Source organism: Fulmarus glacialis, unplaced genomic scaffold (genome assembly GCF_000690835.1).
Source record: "Fulmarus glacialis isolate BGI_N327 unplaced genomic scaffold, ASM69083v1 scaffold4883, whole genome shotgun sequence".
Taxonomy (NCBI): Eukaryota; Metazoa; Chordata; class Aves; order Procellariiformes; family Procellariidae; genus Fulmarus; species Fulmarus glacialis.
The window spans coordinates 8,619-23,319 of NW_009204726.1; the positions used below are offsets into that span (position 1 = coordinate 8,619).

The 14,701-nt window shown below is 42.1% G+C and overlaps 1 protein-coding gene across 1 annotated transcript in view; it reads left to right on the plus strand.

Moving 5' to 3' along the window:
- The window catches only part of UTP20 (UTP20, small subunit (SSU) processome component, homolog (yeast)), a gene marked incomplete at its 5' end in the record, with an annotated part of 64,219 nt that overhangs the window by 7,918 nt on the left and 41,600 nt on the right, over positions 1-14,701 (plus strand). The window contains 12 exon segments of the mRNA XM_009575080.1: positions 1,159-1,236; positions 1,912-2,090; positions 4,086-4,241; positions 4,754-4,842; positions 7,322-7,427; positions 8,644-8,794; positions 9,223-9,279; positions 9,611-9,769; positions 10,831-10,907; positions 11,791-11,870; positions 12,563-12,806; positions 13,652-13,858. Of these exon segments, the coding sequence (XP_009573375.1) occupies positions 1,159-1,236; positions 1,912-2,090; positions 4,086-4,241; positions 4,754-4,842; positions 7,322-7,427; positions 8,644-8,794; positions 9,223-9,279; positions 9,611-9,769; positions 10,831-10,907; positions 11,791-11,870; positions 12,563-12,806; positions 13,652-13,858 (1,583 nt within the window).

Genomic DNA, 14,701 nt, shown 5'->3' on the forward strand with positions numbered 1-14,701 from the left:
CGTGTTCTGTTTTATATTATAAAGCAGGTCAATGAGTTGGACTTAGTGAAAAAAGTACATTTTTCACTAAGCTGCCAAGCATTTAGTGAACGTGGGTTAGCTTTGTGAACAAGGTTCAGGCAAGTGCAGTTTGATTTAGAAAGTACAGAGGTAGGCATACTTCAGTACTGCCATTGCTCCTGGAACATTGACAGGATTAGCTGCATACATTCCTATCAAGTGCAGTGTTGCCAAGGTTAATAGGAGATGCTACTATGGAGTCTGATTCTTCAGTTTTCCTGTTATAGTACATGATAATTTTGTAATTTACAGTGTAGACTGTAGTTGTACTGTGTATTTAAAAATATGTTTGGAGGAAAAAAAAAAGATACATGTCATGATTTGCAATGGGAAAACAAGGCTGTTGCAACTGTTTAAAAAAGATCAAATTTTGGCTTGTGTTGAAGTAAGATGGGTTCTGCCCATGGCATGAGTCCAGTTTTGCTCAGGAGATGTGATCCTTCAAACATTTGAGGATATTTGTGTGGCCTTCTGTTAAACTGGAGGAGGCTTAAAGCTGTCCTTGTCTTCTGAAGGGTCGTCAAAAGGGCGGTCTGGGTGTGTATTTCTATGTTGCACATCTCAGCGTTGAGGAGCGCTGATCCTGGGTACTTCAAAGGACTGTTCCTATCTTGAGTCCTTCAGAAGCACGGAAGTTGGCTCTACCTGTGAGGTGGTAAACTTTCTGCAACCTGCTACGCAGGAAAAATGCTGAGGTGAAAGATCTTTTGGGCCTAGGCTTTTTCCTAACAGTTGGTGTGTCTATGCCTAGAACTTTCAGCTTACATTTTCCACATCACAGTAAAGAGATACCTAAGCTGTCTTTGCACAGAGCCAGCTTGGATCCAGCAGGGTTTGTTAAAAAGGGCTATGCCAGCAGGGTTTGTTAAAAAGGGCTGTGCTTTTCTGTACCTGAAGTGTCACTGGTAACGGTATTGTTGTGTGTGCCTGAACTGACAAGCCCTGCTAGCCATGAACAGAGAGCCAGGCTGCGTGTCTTGGAGTTCAAAGCACAGCTGATTCATAAACCAGAAAAAATGTGCCATGGATAGTGGAGAGTTGACTATGAAATGTCTCTTGTTACTGTGTTCCTGTCAACCTTTCCTTTGCATCTTGCAGGTATTTGCAAGTGGATTTGAACGGCGCCGTCTTTTGGACTTCTCTGAAGCGATGTTCACAATGAAGCAATTTGAGAGGGTAGGTGGAAGCTTTTCTGCATTTTGTTTATTTTTGTTGCCAAAGGGAACAACTGGGAAAGCCGTTGTGTATTTACCTGCCTTGCATGCTGAATAATTTTTGTGTATTGACATGATGTTTATTTAAACTTCTGGCATGATCTGGTAAGAGTTAAAGAGATTACTTATGCCCTTGTGTTGAAGCTTGGTAGTGGTGCTTAGGGTTGGAGAAGATGACAGGTATCTGTGCTCACAAAAAGAAGCATGTCTTGGGAATTAAAGGGGTGGGCTTGTTACGGATGGGATGAAGAGAAGGAGTTCTGGCGGAAGTTAGTAGAAATGAAGAATAAGGCATGTCTGATAGGTCAGGCCTGGAACTGGTGATCTGGGAAGAATCAAATTAATTAAAGGAGGTGAAAGTAAAGTCAGGGGTCTGGAATGTCTTGATGAGACTAGATTTGGGGCAGAGTTTTTACATCAAAGCACTGTCCCTGCTGGGTTAAGAGGATGTCTATGTGCTGGTGACTTGGGGCATCTGGACTGGTAAGTCTGGTGCTTTGCTGGCTCATTTGTGAGTGTTTGGATTCCTCTGTGGCTGGTGTTGTGGGGGGTTTTTTTGCGGATTTGATCATGGTTAAAGAGAGTTACCAATCCTTGACACTTTTTTTTTTTTTTTTCTTCCCCCTCTCCCCTTCAGCATTTTCTTCCGTGCTTTCTGGAGTACACGGAGCGTTGCTTCTCTGGCACAGATGCCCTCACGAAGGATGAGGCGATGGCAATTCTGGCTAAACTCATTCTGGTGAAAGCAGAGCCTCCTACCATTGGTTCAATGGCATTTGAAAAGTATCCTCTCGTTTTCACTGAATCACCCCTCAGGTGAGGCTTCTCCAGCTTAGCAAACACTAGCTATGTCTGCATGGCTGCAAGCCTGAAGACAGTGCAGAGCTGCATAAGAGTTTCCCCCCAGTATTTGCCAGAGTTGTGTGAATGGCAACATTGCTGGCGGATTTGCAAACCAAGTGATACGGTAGGATCCCATTTTTCTTTCTGAGATTATTTGAGACGAGATACTGCTCTGGAAAGCTTATTACTGATATAAAAAGACTAACGAGTGTTGCGGTAGGTGTGTGATCGGGGTTTGTTACACCAAGATACATGCTGCATCCCTGGACAGTTAATCTTTGTAGTGAGGGCTGCAGTCCAGGTTCTCATCATTGCTAACCTCCTGCCTGTGCCCCATCTTTCTTCCCTGTATGCATATGTCTTGCCCAGGAGCTTTCTTGGCAGCAGTACTATAGTCTTACCATAGAGCACAGCTGGGTACCAAAGGGCATGTAATTAATCCAGATACAGCACTGTGCTGGCACAGCTTGACTGCTTCTAGTTGCAAAGCTAGCTTGGTTGCAATGAAATGGTTGCTTTCTCCCTAGAGCCTCTTTGGAAAGATTTGGGGTAACCACTGTCAAGCACAGAATGACCATTGCTAATCTACTGGTAACAATTGTTCTAATAACTCTAGCTCAGATAGTTCAAAACTTTCACCTGCAGAGTGGTGACTTGTATTGCCTTTTATGTAAGGTTTTATTTTTCCTAAAAGCAATCCACTCTGTGGGTTTTTCCTATTTTTATTTAATAGAGTGGAGGTATTAGGCTTTAGGGAACAGAAGGCTGAGTCAAAAGAACTAAATTTGTTTTTCTTCCCTTGCTTTCTTTGTTGATCTCTCTGGATTTTCAGTGGTATGGAGTACATAGCTGAGAGGACCTTGGTCCTACTTGGGACTTTTTTGTGCTCCTGCAGTGTCAGTGGTAGAAATTAGGGCTGGGAGACATCTCAAGAGTTGCATACCCCATCTCCTACCTAGAATGGAATTAGCAAGTCCTGAAACAGTCCTGAAAGATGTCTGACCAAATTGTTATTGTTACAATTGGTACAATTCTGGATATTCCCAAGCTGCCTCTGGCAGTCTGTGCCAGTGCTTCACTGTCTTTATGGTTACACAGGTATTTGGAGTTTTTTTCCCAGTCCTCAGTGTATGAACTAAACTTCCTTTACTGCAGTTTAAATCCATTGCTGCTTATCTTATCTGCAGGGAACACAAAGAGCAGATTATTTCTTACTCTTTGCCTCCAGCTTTTACAAATAATAGGCTTTGATCATCAGAAACATCTGAAATATTCTTTCTCTGGACCGACAATCCTAATTCCTTGAGGTTTATCTCATAAATTTTCTTTCTTAAACCTCTAATGATTCTTGATGCTGTCTTTTTGTTAGCTTCTGTATTTCTTGAAGGATGGAGCCTATGCAGCCTTCTAACTGTGGTCTTGCAAGCCCTGGGTGGAATGGAAAGATTGCTGTCCATGGGGTGTGAAGTGCTCCAGTTCATATGTTCCAGTATGGTGTCAACCCCTTCTGCCTGCACATGGGCTTGTTGATTTGGGCTCAGCTTGTGATTCCTTTTAAGTCCCCAAACTTTTACCTCACTGGTTGTTTTCTGTCATCCATTAGTCTATGTATATCAGCGTGATCGTGGTTTATTAACAGTAATCACAGAGACGACTCGCAGGTGCTCCTAGAGGCTATATGTCCTAGTTGTGAGGGTGTCCAACTAAGAACTAGTGTCTTTCCTTCTAGAAATATTATTTGAACTTGAAATAAAGACCTGACTTTTCTTGTGGGCCATATTTTCTGCTCCTCAGCATGACTAGATGATACTTTGTGCTGTGGAGGACATTAAAAAGAAAATAATCCCTTGGCTTGTCCAAATCCTTTTTGCTAGAAGTAGCAAACATAATTTTGAGTATCATGGGAGGAAAAGGAACAATCTCTGCTATGCAGTGGTGGGTTACTAAAAAGTTTCGTTTTATTTTTAGCTCTAATACAAGGCAACAAACAAGTAAAAGACAAGGAGGAAAGGCAGAAGTACCAGTGTTGGATCATATACTGTCTTTAATCCATTTACCAGAGAAGGAAGACATCACTGACCTTTCACAGCCTTGGGTTGCCTTGGTTGTACTGCCACATATTAGGTAAGGGATATTCTAAGGTACTATTGTCATGTATTTCTGTAGTACTGTCTAGTTCGCTATTTGTCAAAAATAATTTTACTAAGGGAAGGACAATAATTATTAACCCTAGTTTGGGGAAACGAGGTCCAGAAGGTGAAAAAATGCTGTGTGGAAATACCATGAGTCAATAGTGAAGTCAGGAATAGAATATCAGTTTCTTGATTGCCTGCTCCCTAAATTTAGTACTCTAGTACATAGAGATGTTCTTGACATGTTTCAGTTTCTGTGTTTTAAGCACTGTCCTCTATAGACAGTGTTTTTTTCAATAATGATGATGATCTTGTATGGAAGGAATGGTTGGAAAGAAGGTGCAATGAATGCTACAACTTAAATTGTGAATGGTTTGCTGCTGGTTTCAAACTTGGGGTGAGCTATCTGTAATTTAATACAAGATAGATGTGAAAGAAAGCTTTCATATGTGTTAGGTGTCAGTGTAACATAGAGATAAAAGTCTTCCCATTTATTTTGGACAGACCAATGGACAAAGAAAACGTTCTGCCCCGTGTGACAAGTTTTATAGACTCTCTCTTCACAGCCATTGATAAAGGAAACCTCTGCAAAGGTCAGTTACGGTTATTTCCTGTTTATTTGCTTTTTGTTGATATATAAAAAAACGCATAAAGCAATTTTTCTGGTGACACAAAGCATGAAAATGAATAGCAGTAGCTTGTATTCAAATTTATTGACCAGCTCAAGTAAAACTAGAAAAGCAAAGCCTGGGGGGAAACACCCTCCAGGAAATGATTCTGCATTTGCTGTTGATAATAATAATAATAATGGGGCGGCAGATGTTCTGCAAAGTGGAGGACAGAGATAACTCAGAAGGAAAAGAAGAAAGTGAGAAAAAAGAGGATGGAAATCAATCTAAACTAGATCCAGGCTGAAGCAGTCGAGTGAAAGAGAGACTATTGACTCACAAGCTCCAGTTAGACTATTCCAAACCTGTAGTGCAAAGTTTGGGACATTACCATGTCTGACCTAAGTGACAGCACCAATCCTAAAATGCTGCACCTTTCCTCCAGGCATGGGTGGTCACTGGTTGTCTTCCCTCTCTGGCCAGGAAAAACATGTTTTAACTTAGTTTTCATTGGGCAGGGTGGTTGTTACTCGGGGGATTGCAAGTATTTGGCCTTGTGCCAAATATAAGCACGTATTGGAATGCCCCAGGTTCAGTGTTCATCGTTCCTTAGTTTGAAAGGGCTTGGCTAGAGCCTGGCCTTTTCCCTTTATAATCCCTTTATTAACATTCCTAAATGTATCCACCAGTTGACTCTGTTGCTCTTTCTTCTGTAGTCTTTGTCAGGCATGGTCCTTTTTGGTTTAGCCCTTTCTTCTATCCTGTTTGCAGGGTTTGCATGCTGTCGTGATTATTTTAGTAGCAATGTACTTATTCTAAAAAAGGAATACACAAACCTTATTTTCTTGGGTCTCATCTTTGGTGGCAGTAGTAGCAGCTCTGCACCAGCTCTGTGTGTGTGCAAGAGGCACGTTGCTATTTCTTCCTTTGCCCATAAGAGAAAAGAAAACAAATGCAACCTCAGTCCTACACTCCTGCCTCCTATTGCTCCATCCTACGTTCTTTGCTTGGTTTTCCTCACCTTCCTCCCAAACTGGGGTTCCTGGACACGTTCTTCATCCTCCGGCATTCTTTCTATCTGTATGATCTCTACAATTCCTTCACCCTTTACTAGGACTCAAGGCTCCTCTCACTGCCTGTGCAAGGCACACCCCAGCCCTGTGCTCCCTATTTGATCTGCCTGGCCTCTCTGGCCTGAGGCAAAGTGCAAGTCCCAGAACGATGTGTTTTTCTACAGTTGCTGTGGAGTGCAGGGAAGCAGGCTTGCAAACTGAGACAGAGCAACAGCAAGTTACCCCTGGCAGCTGTTCAGGGGTAACTGCCTGTATGGAAGCGCTTGCCCTATTGATCATATAGGTGTGTCCAGATTGAGGTGGGACAGAGTGATCTTTGTCCAGCACAGGTGTACTACTACCCAATGGTATGCAGATTACAGTTTGGGAACCTGTGCCCTTACACTGTAGATGCAGAAAGCTTCATCCTGCCGTTACTTGCTGTTTCTTCTCCTCTCTTTGAGGAGCTCCTTACGGAGGTTAATGTGAGCAGGATTCAGCACAAACCTGGGGAGTTAAGCAACTTGGAATAGAGGGATGTTTTCAAAGGAATGAATGGGAAATGAATGCTTACTTCCCCTTCTTTTCCATGGCAGCTGGCAGCGTGTAAGAAAATTATATCCTTTAAAAACTTTCTTCAGTTTGCCTGGCTTAGGAAGAGTGTGTTTCTTCTGCTTGGAAAGAGACAAAGGAGAGGAGAAATTTGTTTTTTTTTTTTTTAAACAACTTACTTGCTAACTTAGGAGTGGCAGGGGAAAGGAATTGCCCTTCCCCTTCCTTGCCTGGAAGGGCTTTGGCTCTGCTGTGCTTCTGGGAAACCTCCATCCCTAAAGGAGGCTGAGAGGTTTAGGAAGGAGACACGATTGCTGTAACAAAATTCAGCAAACCCACCTTCCATTCACTAACAAGTGTTCAGTCTTTAAGTACATGAGACAGCTTTGAAGATCTCGTACAGTAGTGCATTGTTGAAGTGCCAAGGTTTATAGGCTCCTGTGTGGTAGTATCAGTATATATTTTTGCTTCTATTTTGCTGCAGTCATCAATTGGAGCAGCATTTCTTCATTTCTGAGTGCCATTTGTAGCATTGAGCTGTCTGAGACTCCTGCAACAGTGCTTAGCTCCAGATCTCTGCTCTCTGTGTACGTGGGTGTGACGGAAACAGATGCAAACTAGGAGCTGCTCACAGCTTTCAGTGCTGGCTTGCTGGAGTAGGCACTTACTTTCATAGCCAGAGGAGCATTTCCTTCATGGGTTATGATAATGGTTAGAAAATACACATGCCAGTTCTGAGATCCATATATTACCCTATTTCTGTGACTACAGCCATTTCATGGTGGGCAAGCACCATACAAACATAAGTCATTGAGAGCTGAGTAAATATACAGGCTGTTCTTGTTCTCTCTTTGCTCCAGGAAGCCTGTTTGTGGCCTGCCAAGCTGTAAGTACTCTTCTTAGTTTGGCGGAGTCTTCTGAAATACTCCATTTGTTACCTGTGGAGCGTGTCAAGAGCTTGGTGACGTAAGTAAACTGCCTGTTCTGTGATCCTTGGTAAGGCAAAGAGTTGACTTTGCCGTTATGTAGGGGCTTGTTAAATGCCTCTTTGTGTGTTGCCTGTTCTGTTACGCCGGCATGTTGCTTCAGTATTGCAGTTGTGTAAGGTAGTAATGTTGTAGGCACTGTTTGCTTAGAGAACCAGGTAGATGTGGTGCCTGTTCAGTGACATTTTCTCTGCAAACGGAAGCTTTCTTAGACAGCTGCAGGGTAGTGTGTCAAATATGTTGGTTCTAGTTTTGCCTAGGAGCATTATGCTTAGTAACTGTGTTACATTATAATGATAAAAGAGACAGGAACAGCGCATTCTGAGTTGTGTCAAAAAGCTGAACTTCTGCAGTCTGTTGGTGGTGTTGGGATTCTGCCATGTCCTTACACACCCATGTGTGTGCTTGCTCCATGATGGGAGGAGGTTTTGTATGCTCCATTTGATTTATTGTAACTCTCTTCTACTTACAATTAGCACACCTAACTGAGTGGCTGGAGGGATTGAGGGAGACTGTTGATCTCTCTCTCCAGCAAATCCTGTTGAACTTGTCATCTCCCATCACCGTTGCGCTGGAGAAACTCCAAGTCTTTGGTGGCTTGAGCTTCAAAACATCCTGTTCAGTTAGGAAATCATGGTGCCCATGTCTGAGGCATGATGAAACAGCCTGCCCAGATCAAGCAGGAAGTCTTGGCAGCGAGCTTCAGTCTGGTGCTTTTCTGCCAGCTTTGGGCTGGGGGTATGAAACTCACTTGGTGCAAGGGATGTTAGGTAGTAGAAGGAGGTTTCCCTGTGGGCAAACGGGATTCCTGGTGTCTCACCTAAGCCCAGATTATTTCTTTTCTGTTGATCGCTGACTGGACACAAGGGCAATAGCAGCAGCCCTTGTCTGACCTATGCAGATTTGTTTTGTGCAAGCTGTGGCGGCGTGGTCCAGCGTGCTAACCCCACCTTGACAGGCCTGATTAGTACAAAGGAGGACTCTCATGCCTCTTGGACTGTCATAGGGAATTGGGCTTTGAGACTGCAAGCCACAGTGCTGGTGAGGTCTAACTTCACAGACCTGCTGGTGCCAGCAGAGTCTGAAGTCATGTGGAATTTTCTCTTAATACTGTTATTGTCACTACTGCCTTATTTTCAAATATCTGTATTGTTGCAGTGCTCTCTGTATGCTAATAAAACATTTTGTTGTTTTAGCACTTTCCCTTCAGACCCCTCTGCCTTGCTGTTGGCTGATCTCTATTACACGAGGTTGGCATTGTGTGGCTGTCAGGAACCCCTTTCCCCAGGGAACCTAATGGACTTGTTTGAGAAGTTGCATCCTAATATTTCCACTGGTGTTTCCAAGGTAATCTGCTTTTTTGAGCACGTGCAAGATAATTTGTATTTTAACAATGTAATTTAAGTAAACTGAGTTAAATGACAAAGACTGAAAGGAGAAACCTGAGACTGTGTAAAGCTACTACTTCATAGTATCTGTTTAGGACTGTGTCTTCATTTCCAAGAGGCTGCCATGGGGCATGAGTTAACAGAGGTTAACTTTTAGCCCTGAGAGGCTTGCCTCTTCCCTAGAGGTGAACCAGAGCAGGAGCCTAATGTATTCATTCTGAATTGCCTGCTAGACTACAGGAGCTCATCTGTTTCTCAACTCTAGGAGGAACCTAGTGAAATCAGCCTCCTGTGCAAAACATTCACCTCTGTGTAGGTGTGTATGTGTCTGCATATGTAGCCTGCATTCTCCTGCATGCTTCTGACATATGTTTCCACTTTGAATAGGTCCGGCTATTGACTGTTCGAATTCTAAACCATTTTGAGAATCCACCTCTTACACAGGTAGGGCTAAAACTTTTCATTTAATGTTTCAAAGCGATCTGTGTTTGATGTTGTGTGTGAACTGTTTTCCACTTTGCAGAAACAAAGCATGTGTCTGGCAGAGGCTGTGCTCTGCTTTTGTGCTTTCACATTCCAGTTTTATCTCTTTGTCCCCCTGCCTCCTGATGTTTTCAAATGTGTGAGTTTTGATCCCTAAGTGGTGGAAACCAGAGCAAATCCCTTGACTTTGTTCGGTGATCCAAAATGGCTGGGACTCTGTGTAGTTTTGTTGAAATGCCTTTCAATGAGAAAAGGATACTCTTAACAAAATGCATGTCACTTGTTTGTTCAGGGTGATGGCACAGGGGAGCTCCAGCCGATATTTGCCATATTGCTCCAAGCAGAACTTGTGCCAGCAACAGTAAATGATTACAGAGAGAAACTTCTCCATTTGAGGAAACTAAGATGTGATGTAGTGCAGTCTGCAATACCAAGTGGATCGTTGCAAGAGGTAAGTAGTTATTGTCAAAAAGCAGTTGTCGCATTCCTTTATTCCAAGAGAATGTTCTTATTCCATCACATGGATTGCAGAGTTTTTAATAAGAGTTCATGAAAAAAATTAATTATCTCCCAGATTAGGTTTTAGAAAATTTACTTGTTAGTAGGGATTACAGGTCCCATTCTCCTTGGGACTATTGTGTTCTCTTGAGTATTTAGTAGAACAACAGTGGTATCCAGATAAATGGCCCACAGCAAGATTGATCAGGTTTTGGTATCACGGAAAGGAAGGCAAATGATTCCGGGGAGAAGTGTGTCATGAGCAAATTTAAAATCATGACCTTGCCGTACCCTCAGCGTTCTTGAACGTTGGTAGGACTCCGATTGGCCGTTGGAGAGCCTAGCTTCTGGATCTTGCTGCAGGGTGAAAATCTTGTATGCCTGTGACTGTTGAATCTCCACTCCTGCTGCGCTAAAGGGGACCTCACTTTCTAGATGTTGGAAGGGTCACAATTTTACTACTTAAATGATCATGGATTTGGTGGGAGGGGTTTTTTTTTTTAATTATTTTTGTGGCTGTTGCTGTACCTGTATAATTTTTTTTTACCTTGATTTGTAAGCTGCTATGAGGAAGGGTTGTAGGTCAGTCCTGTTGCATGTAGGTCAGCAAGGAGCCAGTCCAGAGGACATGCTTCTAAGTCTAATGCAATGAAGACTCCTCAGGGCAAACTTTCCTCTTTCTGAGGTCCCTAATGCTGCTATGGCAGCCCTGAAGTTGGAGAGGGAGGCAGGCAATCCAGATCATCTGCTGTGCTGAACTGGTTTTTGCACATTCATGGTATGTAGGTATGGTGACTAGATCTCAGTGCAGCTTACAATAAATGGGGTCTAGATTTCCTCATGCAGCTGTGAGACAAGGAATGATGATGTGCCTTGGTTCATTACTTGTAGAACCTCTGAGAACTGCGTTGATCAAAGTTTCCTCTTTGAGAGGAAGAAAGGTTAGAGGAGGTTGGTTGGTCTTTAACTATCGTTTTTTACCTCTCAACAAGTTGGTATTTTATGTCATTCTAGGTGCCTCTTCGGTATTTACTGGGAATGCTTTATATTAACTTCAGCCCTCTCTGGGATCCTGTAATTGAACTCATAACGTGAGTATATGCGGTTGGATGCTGCAATCTGTGGTTGTCTCACAGAACATTCCTTCCATTGTTCTGTGAACAAAAACTGAGGTAAAAATGTCCGATTTGGAGAGATCTGTGCATGAGAACCTTCACGTGAAATCTTCTGAAAAGAATTTGATCTCTCAGATAAATCGCAACCTGTGTAGACTCTTACTTTTTAACTTAGTTTCTGATTTTTCTTACTATAAAAGGGAACTTGCAACATATATAGTCAAATAGCATCAGAGTTTTGAGTGAAAGGCAGCAGGATTTGATTAGTGTTTCACAAATGCTTAAAGGGGCAAGAATTCCCTCTTAGTTTCCCCATCTCTGACTTTTCTGTCCTTACTGGAAAACCTCTAAATCCTACTAAAGAGTAGGGAAGACTTACCATGGTGACAGCTGAGCTAAATACGGAAATCAGTGTCTGCGTTCAGCATGACTTCATCTTCTTGTTCTTTCCCCTCTGTTGTATGATTAAAAAGGATGGGATTTTCCTCTTCAAACTAGTGAATTAATAAAAAAATATTAAACCAGCTCTTCAAAAGATATGTCCATGCTAATTCTTCCTTTGGTTCTATATGATGTTACTGTACAGAAGTCAGTAGAAAGCTCGAGAACATTTTTACTCAATTTGAGTTCATTTGAAGTGATGAGATACAACCAGATTATTTTAATAACAATTGACATTTGGAACCCATTAGTGAAGGCAAGGAATTGCTACAGTGTATTGTGCAGATGTCCTGTCTTCGGACATCCACATTAAAGCAGTGATCAAAGCCAAAGATTGTATTAGTTGTTAACTTGCCGAGTGACGCATGGCTTTTTTTTTTTCTTCCTTTTAATTTCGTGCTGTCTTATGCTTTGTTAGTTCTCATGCCAAGGAAATGGAGAATAAACAGTTCTGGAAGGTCTTATATGAACATTTGGAGAGGGCTGCCACCTATGCTGGTAAGTCACGGTTCCTAAACGTTGTTATGACAGTAACCCAGCTAATTGTGAGTGACATGACTGGTTTTATGTGCCCCAAATTTACTTGTGATGGGGGAATTCAGAACCAGGGCTCTTGACTACCAGCATCATGTCTAGGGCAGGAATGGAGAGGCTTGGGAGAAAACTGTGTCTCCTTCTGTCCTAAACACTAAGAACTAGATAGAAAAGGCCCCTTCGTTACAGGAGGGAGTTGCAGGTTGTGAGAAGCCATGCAGCAATTTTGTCCCTGCTTAAGGCTGGCTCTGCCCAGACTGATCAGGAACAATGACGAAACCTGTATAAAGGGGCTGACCATCTTTCTGTTCCTAGATTCAGTGGAATTCCTGCAAACAGTGTCTGTCTTGAGTGTGCTCTTGAGGTTTACCTATGGGTGTATGGAATCTATGATTTCACCATAGAGTCATGAGCACGCAGCCATTTGTGGACTTCTGTCCTTATTCAAGAGAACTGAGATTAACTGAGACGTGTCAGGGCTGTAAGGCGTCCTAGAATACTTTCTAAGCAATGCGGGTCTTTCAGGTCAGTGTTAAATACAGTTGTCTAAACAGGTACCGTGTCACCAAAAGTATTACTTTCATAATGGGGGACTGATACCTTGCTACTGGCAATTATGAAGTAACCTGAAGAGATTTTCTTCATCGGTTCTGTAGAAATGGAGCTGCAAAATGAACTAGATGAACAGGAGGAAAGCATTGCTGAAACAGAAAGCAAGAAGATGCCAGAAGGAGGAGTGGGGACTGTCTTCCTGGAGCAGCTGAGGACTAGAACAGATTGCAGCGAGCGGCTCGACCACACAAACTTCCGTTTTCTACTGTGGAAAGCACTGGATAAGTTTCCAGACAGAGTGGAGCCTAGATCAAGGGAACTTTCTCCACTACTTTTGAGATTTATTAGGTAAGTAAGATTTATTTTTCAGTTGAGAGGACATGTTGCTTTCAGTGTGTTGCTGAGCTTTAAGTCTATGGCTATCCCATTATAGACTTCTATTTCCTGAATGCATGGCTGATGAGATGTCTGTTTCCAGTTAAGATAACATTTTGATTGAAATGTGGATTCTGTTAGAAACATCACACAAGAAGCAGGCTGAAATGAAACTTGCAGTATGTTTCTGCTGCTCAGTCTCTCATTTGTTGACTTGCCACTGTCACAGCCTTATTACTCATTAGGGAGTGATTTCAGTGGAAATAAAGTTCCTTTTTTTAAAAATGAAAATACATTTTAACTTGGAATCACAGAATACCAAAATATTTTCCCCCAAGATGGGGAAAATACTGGTTTTGTTAGAGGCTGATTCAATTTCCTGCCCCTGGAGGGAGACCGGTGGTGTGCTTGCATGTGTGCACATCAGATGGTATGATACACGTGGGGTAGATGTGATCTCATGGCAGGCGAAGGTTTCTGATATTCCTTTTCAATGATTAGAAAACCTATGTTTTGCTTGCCTTCCTGGAAAAATTGAACCATACTGTAGTAGGTTAGTTTCCTCACTTATTCTCACACTGCCGTACTCACTGTTCATCTGCCCACTCGAGCAAACACAACCCCCCATACCCCACTGCCTTATATCTCTGCAACTTGTAGGCAAAGAAGCATATACTTTCTGAAGTATGCTTCTTTGGGAATTTTTAGCCATATAGTGTCCCAAGACACAGTGCCATTAATAATGAGAATGGAGTTTTCAGTTGTTCTTGCCCTGTTCTTGCTATGCTTCTTAATTCCTTCCTTTTCTTTAAACACAGAAACGAGTACTACCCAGCAGATTCATTAGTGGCTCCATCTCAGGATCTTAGAAAGAAAACTAGTGGTACAGTAGCAGCAAAAGAAATACAGGGTGAAGAGTTGAATGATGTTGCTATGGAGGAGGAGGAGGAGGAAGAAGAAAAGGACGAAGGGGAACCGATTACTGTAGGACTACCAAAAAAGAAAACAAGAAGAGCTGCTGCTAAGTAAGTATTTTTAGTTTTCCCTTGCTAGTGCTTTCATGGAAAGGCAGATTCAGCAGCTCATGTTGAGATAAAAGCTATGTTTTTATATATATATTAATTTTTCTTCTTTTGCAGTCAGAAACTCTGCCTGCACAGTATTAAACATCCAAAGTCCCTGCCCAGGCTTTGTCATTATCTCATTATCTCATGACCTGCTGACAGTCTGTGGTTTGTGTTACTTCAAGCAAAAATTATGTGGTATTCTGAAGCCATTCTGAAGTTTTTGGAGGCCATTGTCCCTGCATTCCCATGGCTTCTCTGCGTGTATCTGTTGGTCTTTTAAAACCACAGGCATTGCCAAACACTTTGAAAAATGAGACTATTCATTTAGTTATTTTAATACTGGGATTCTGCCATTACCTACCTGTTATAAATCTTGGTCCCAGTCTTCTTCTTAGGGACAAAGACTTTTATTTGGCAGTGTTTTAGACTGAATCTACATGCTGTTGTAATGTCATTGTTTGCAGTGCTGAATACATGGAGAAAGTGATTTTTTTGTATGAATTCTCCACAATTTCTCTAATCAGAGTCTTTTTACCCTGATGACCTTTGTCAAATGTCCATTACAAATACATCACAAAGATTTGTATTTTGCCATTTTTTCTGCAAAGGATGGCCCTTGTAATGACAGAGAACTTCAAAATGTCACCTTACATGTTGGAACATGATGAGTATTTGATATATAACCTGAATTGTCATTTAATCCCAGTTGTCTTACAGGTGTTTCATTTTGTTCCGAGATTCTGGCTTGTATCTGTAAATTAGCAGCAATTAAAATCAGTGACAGTCCAAGATTTCCCCCCC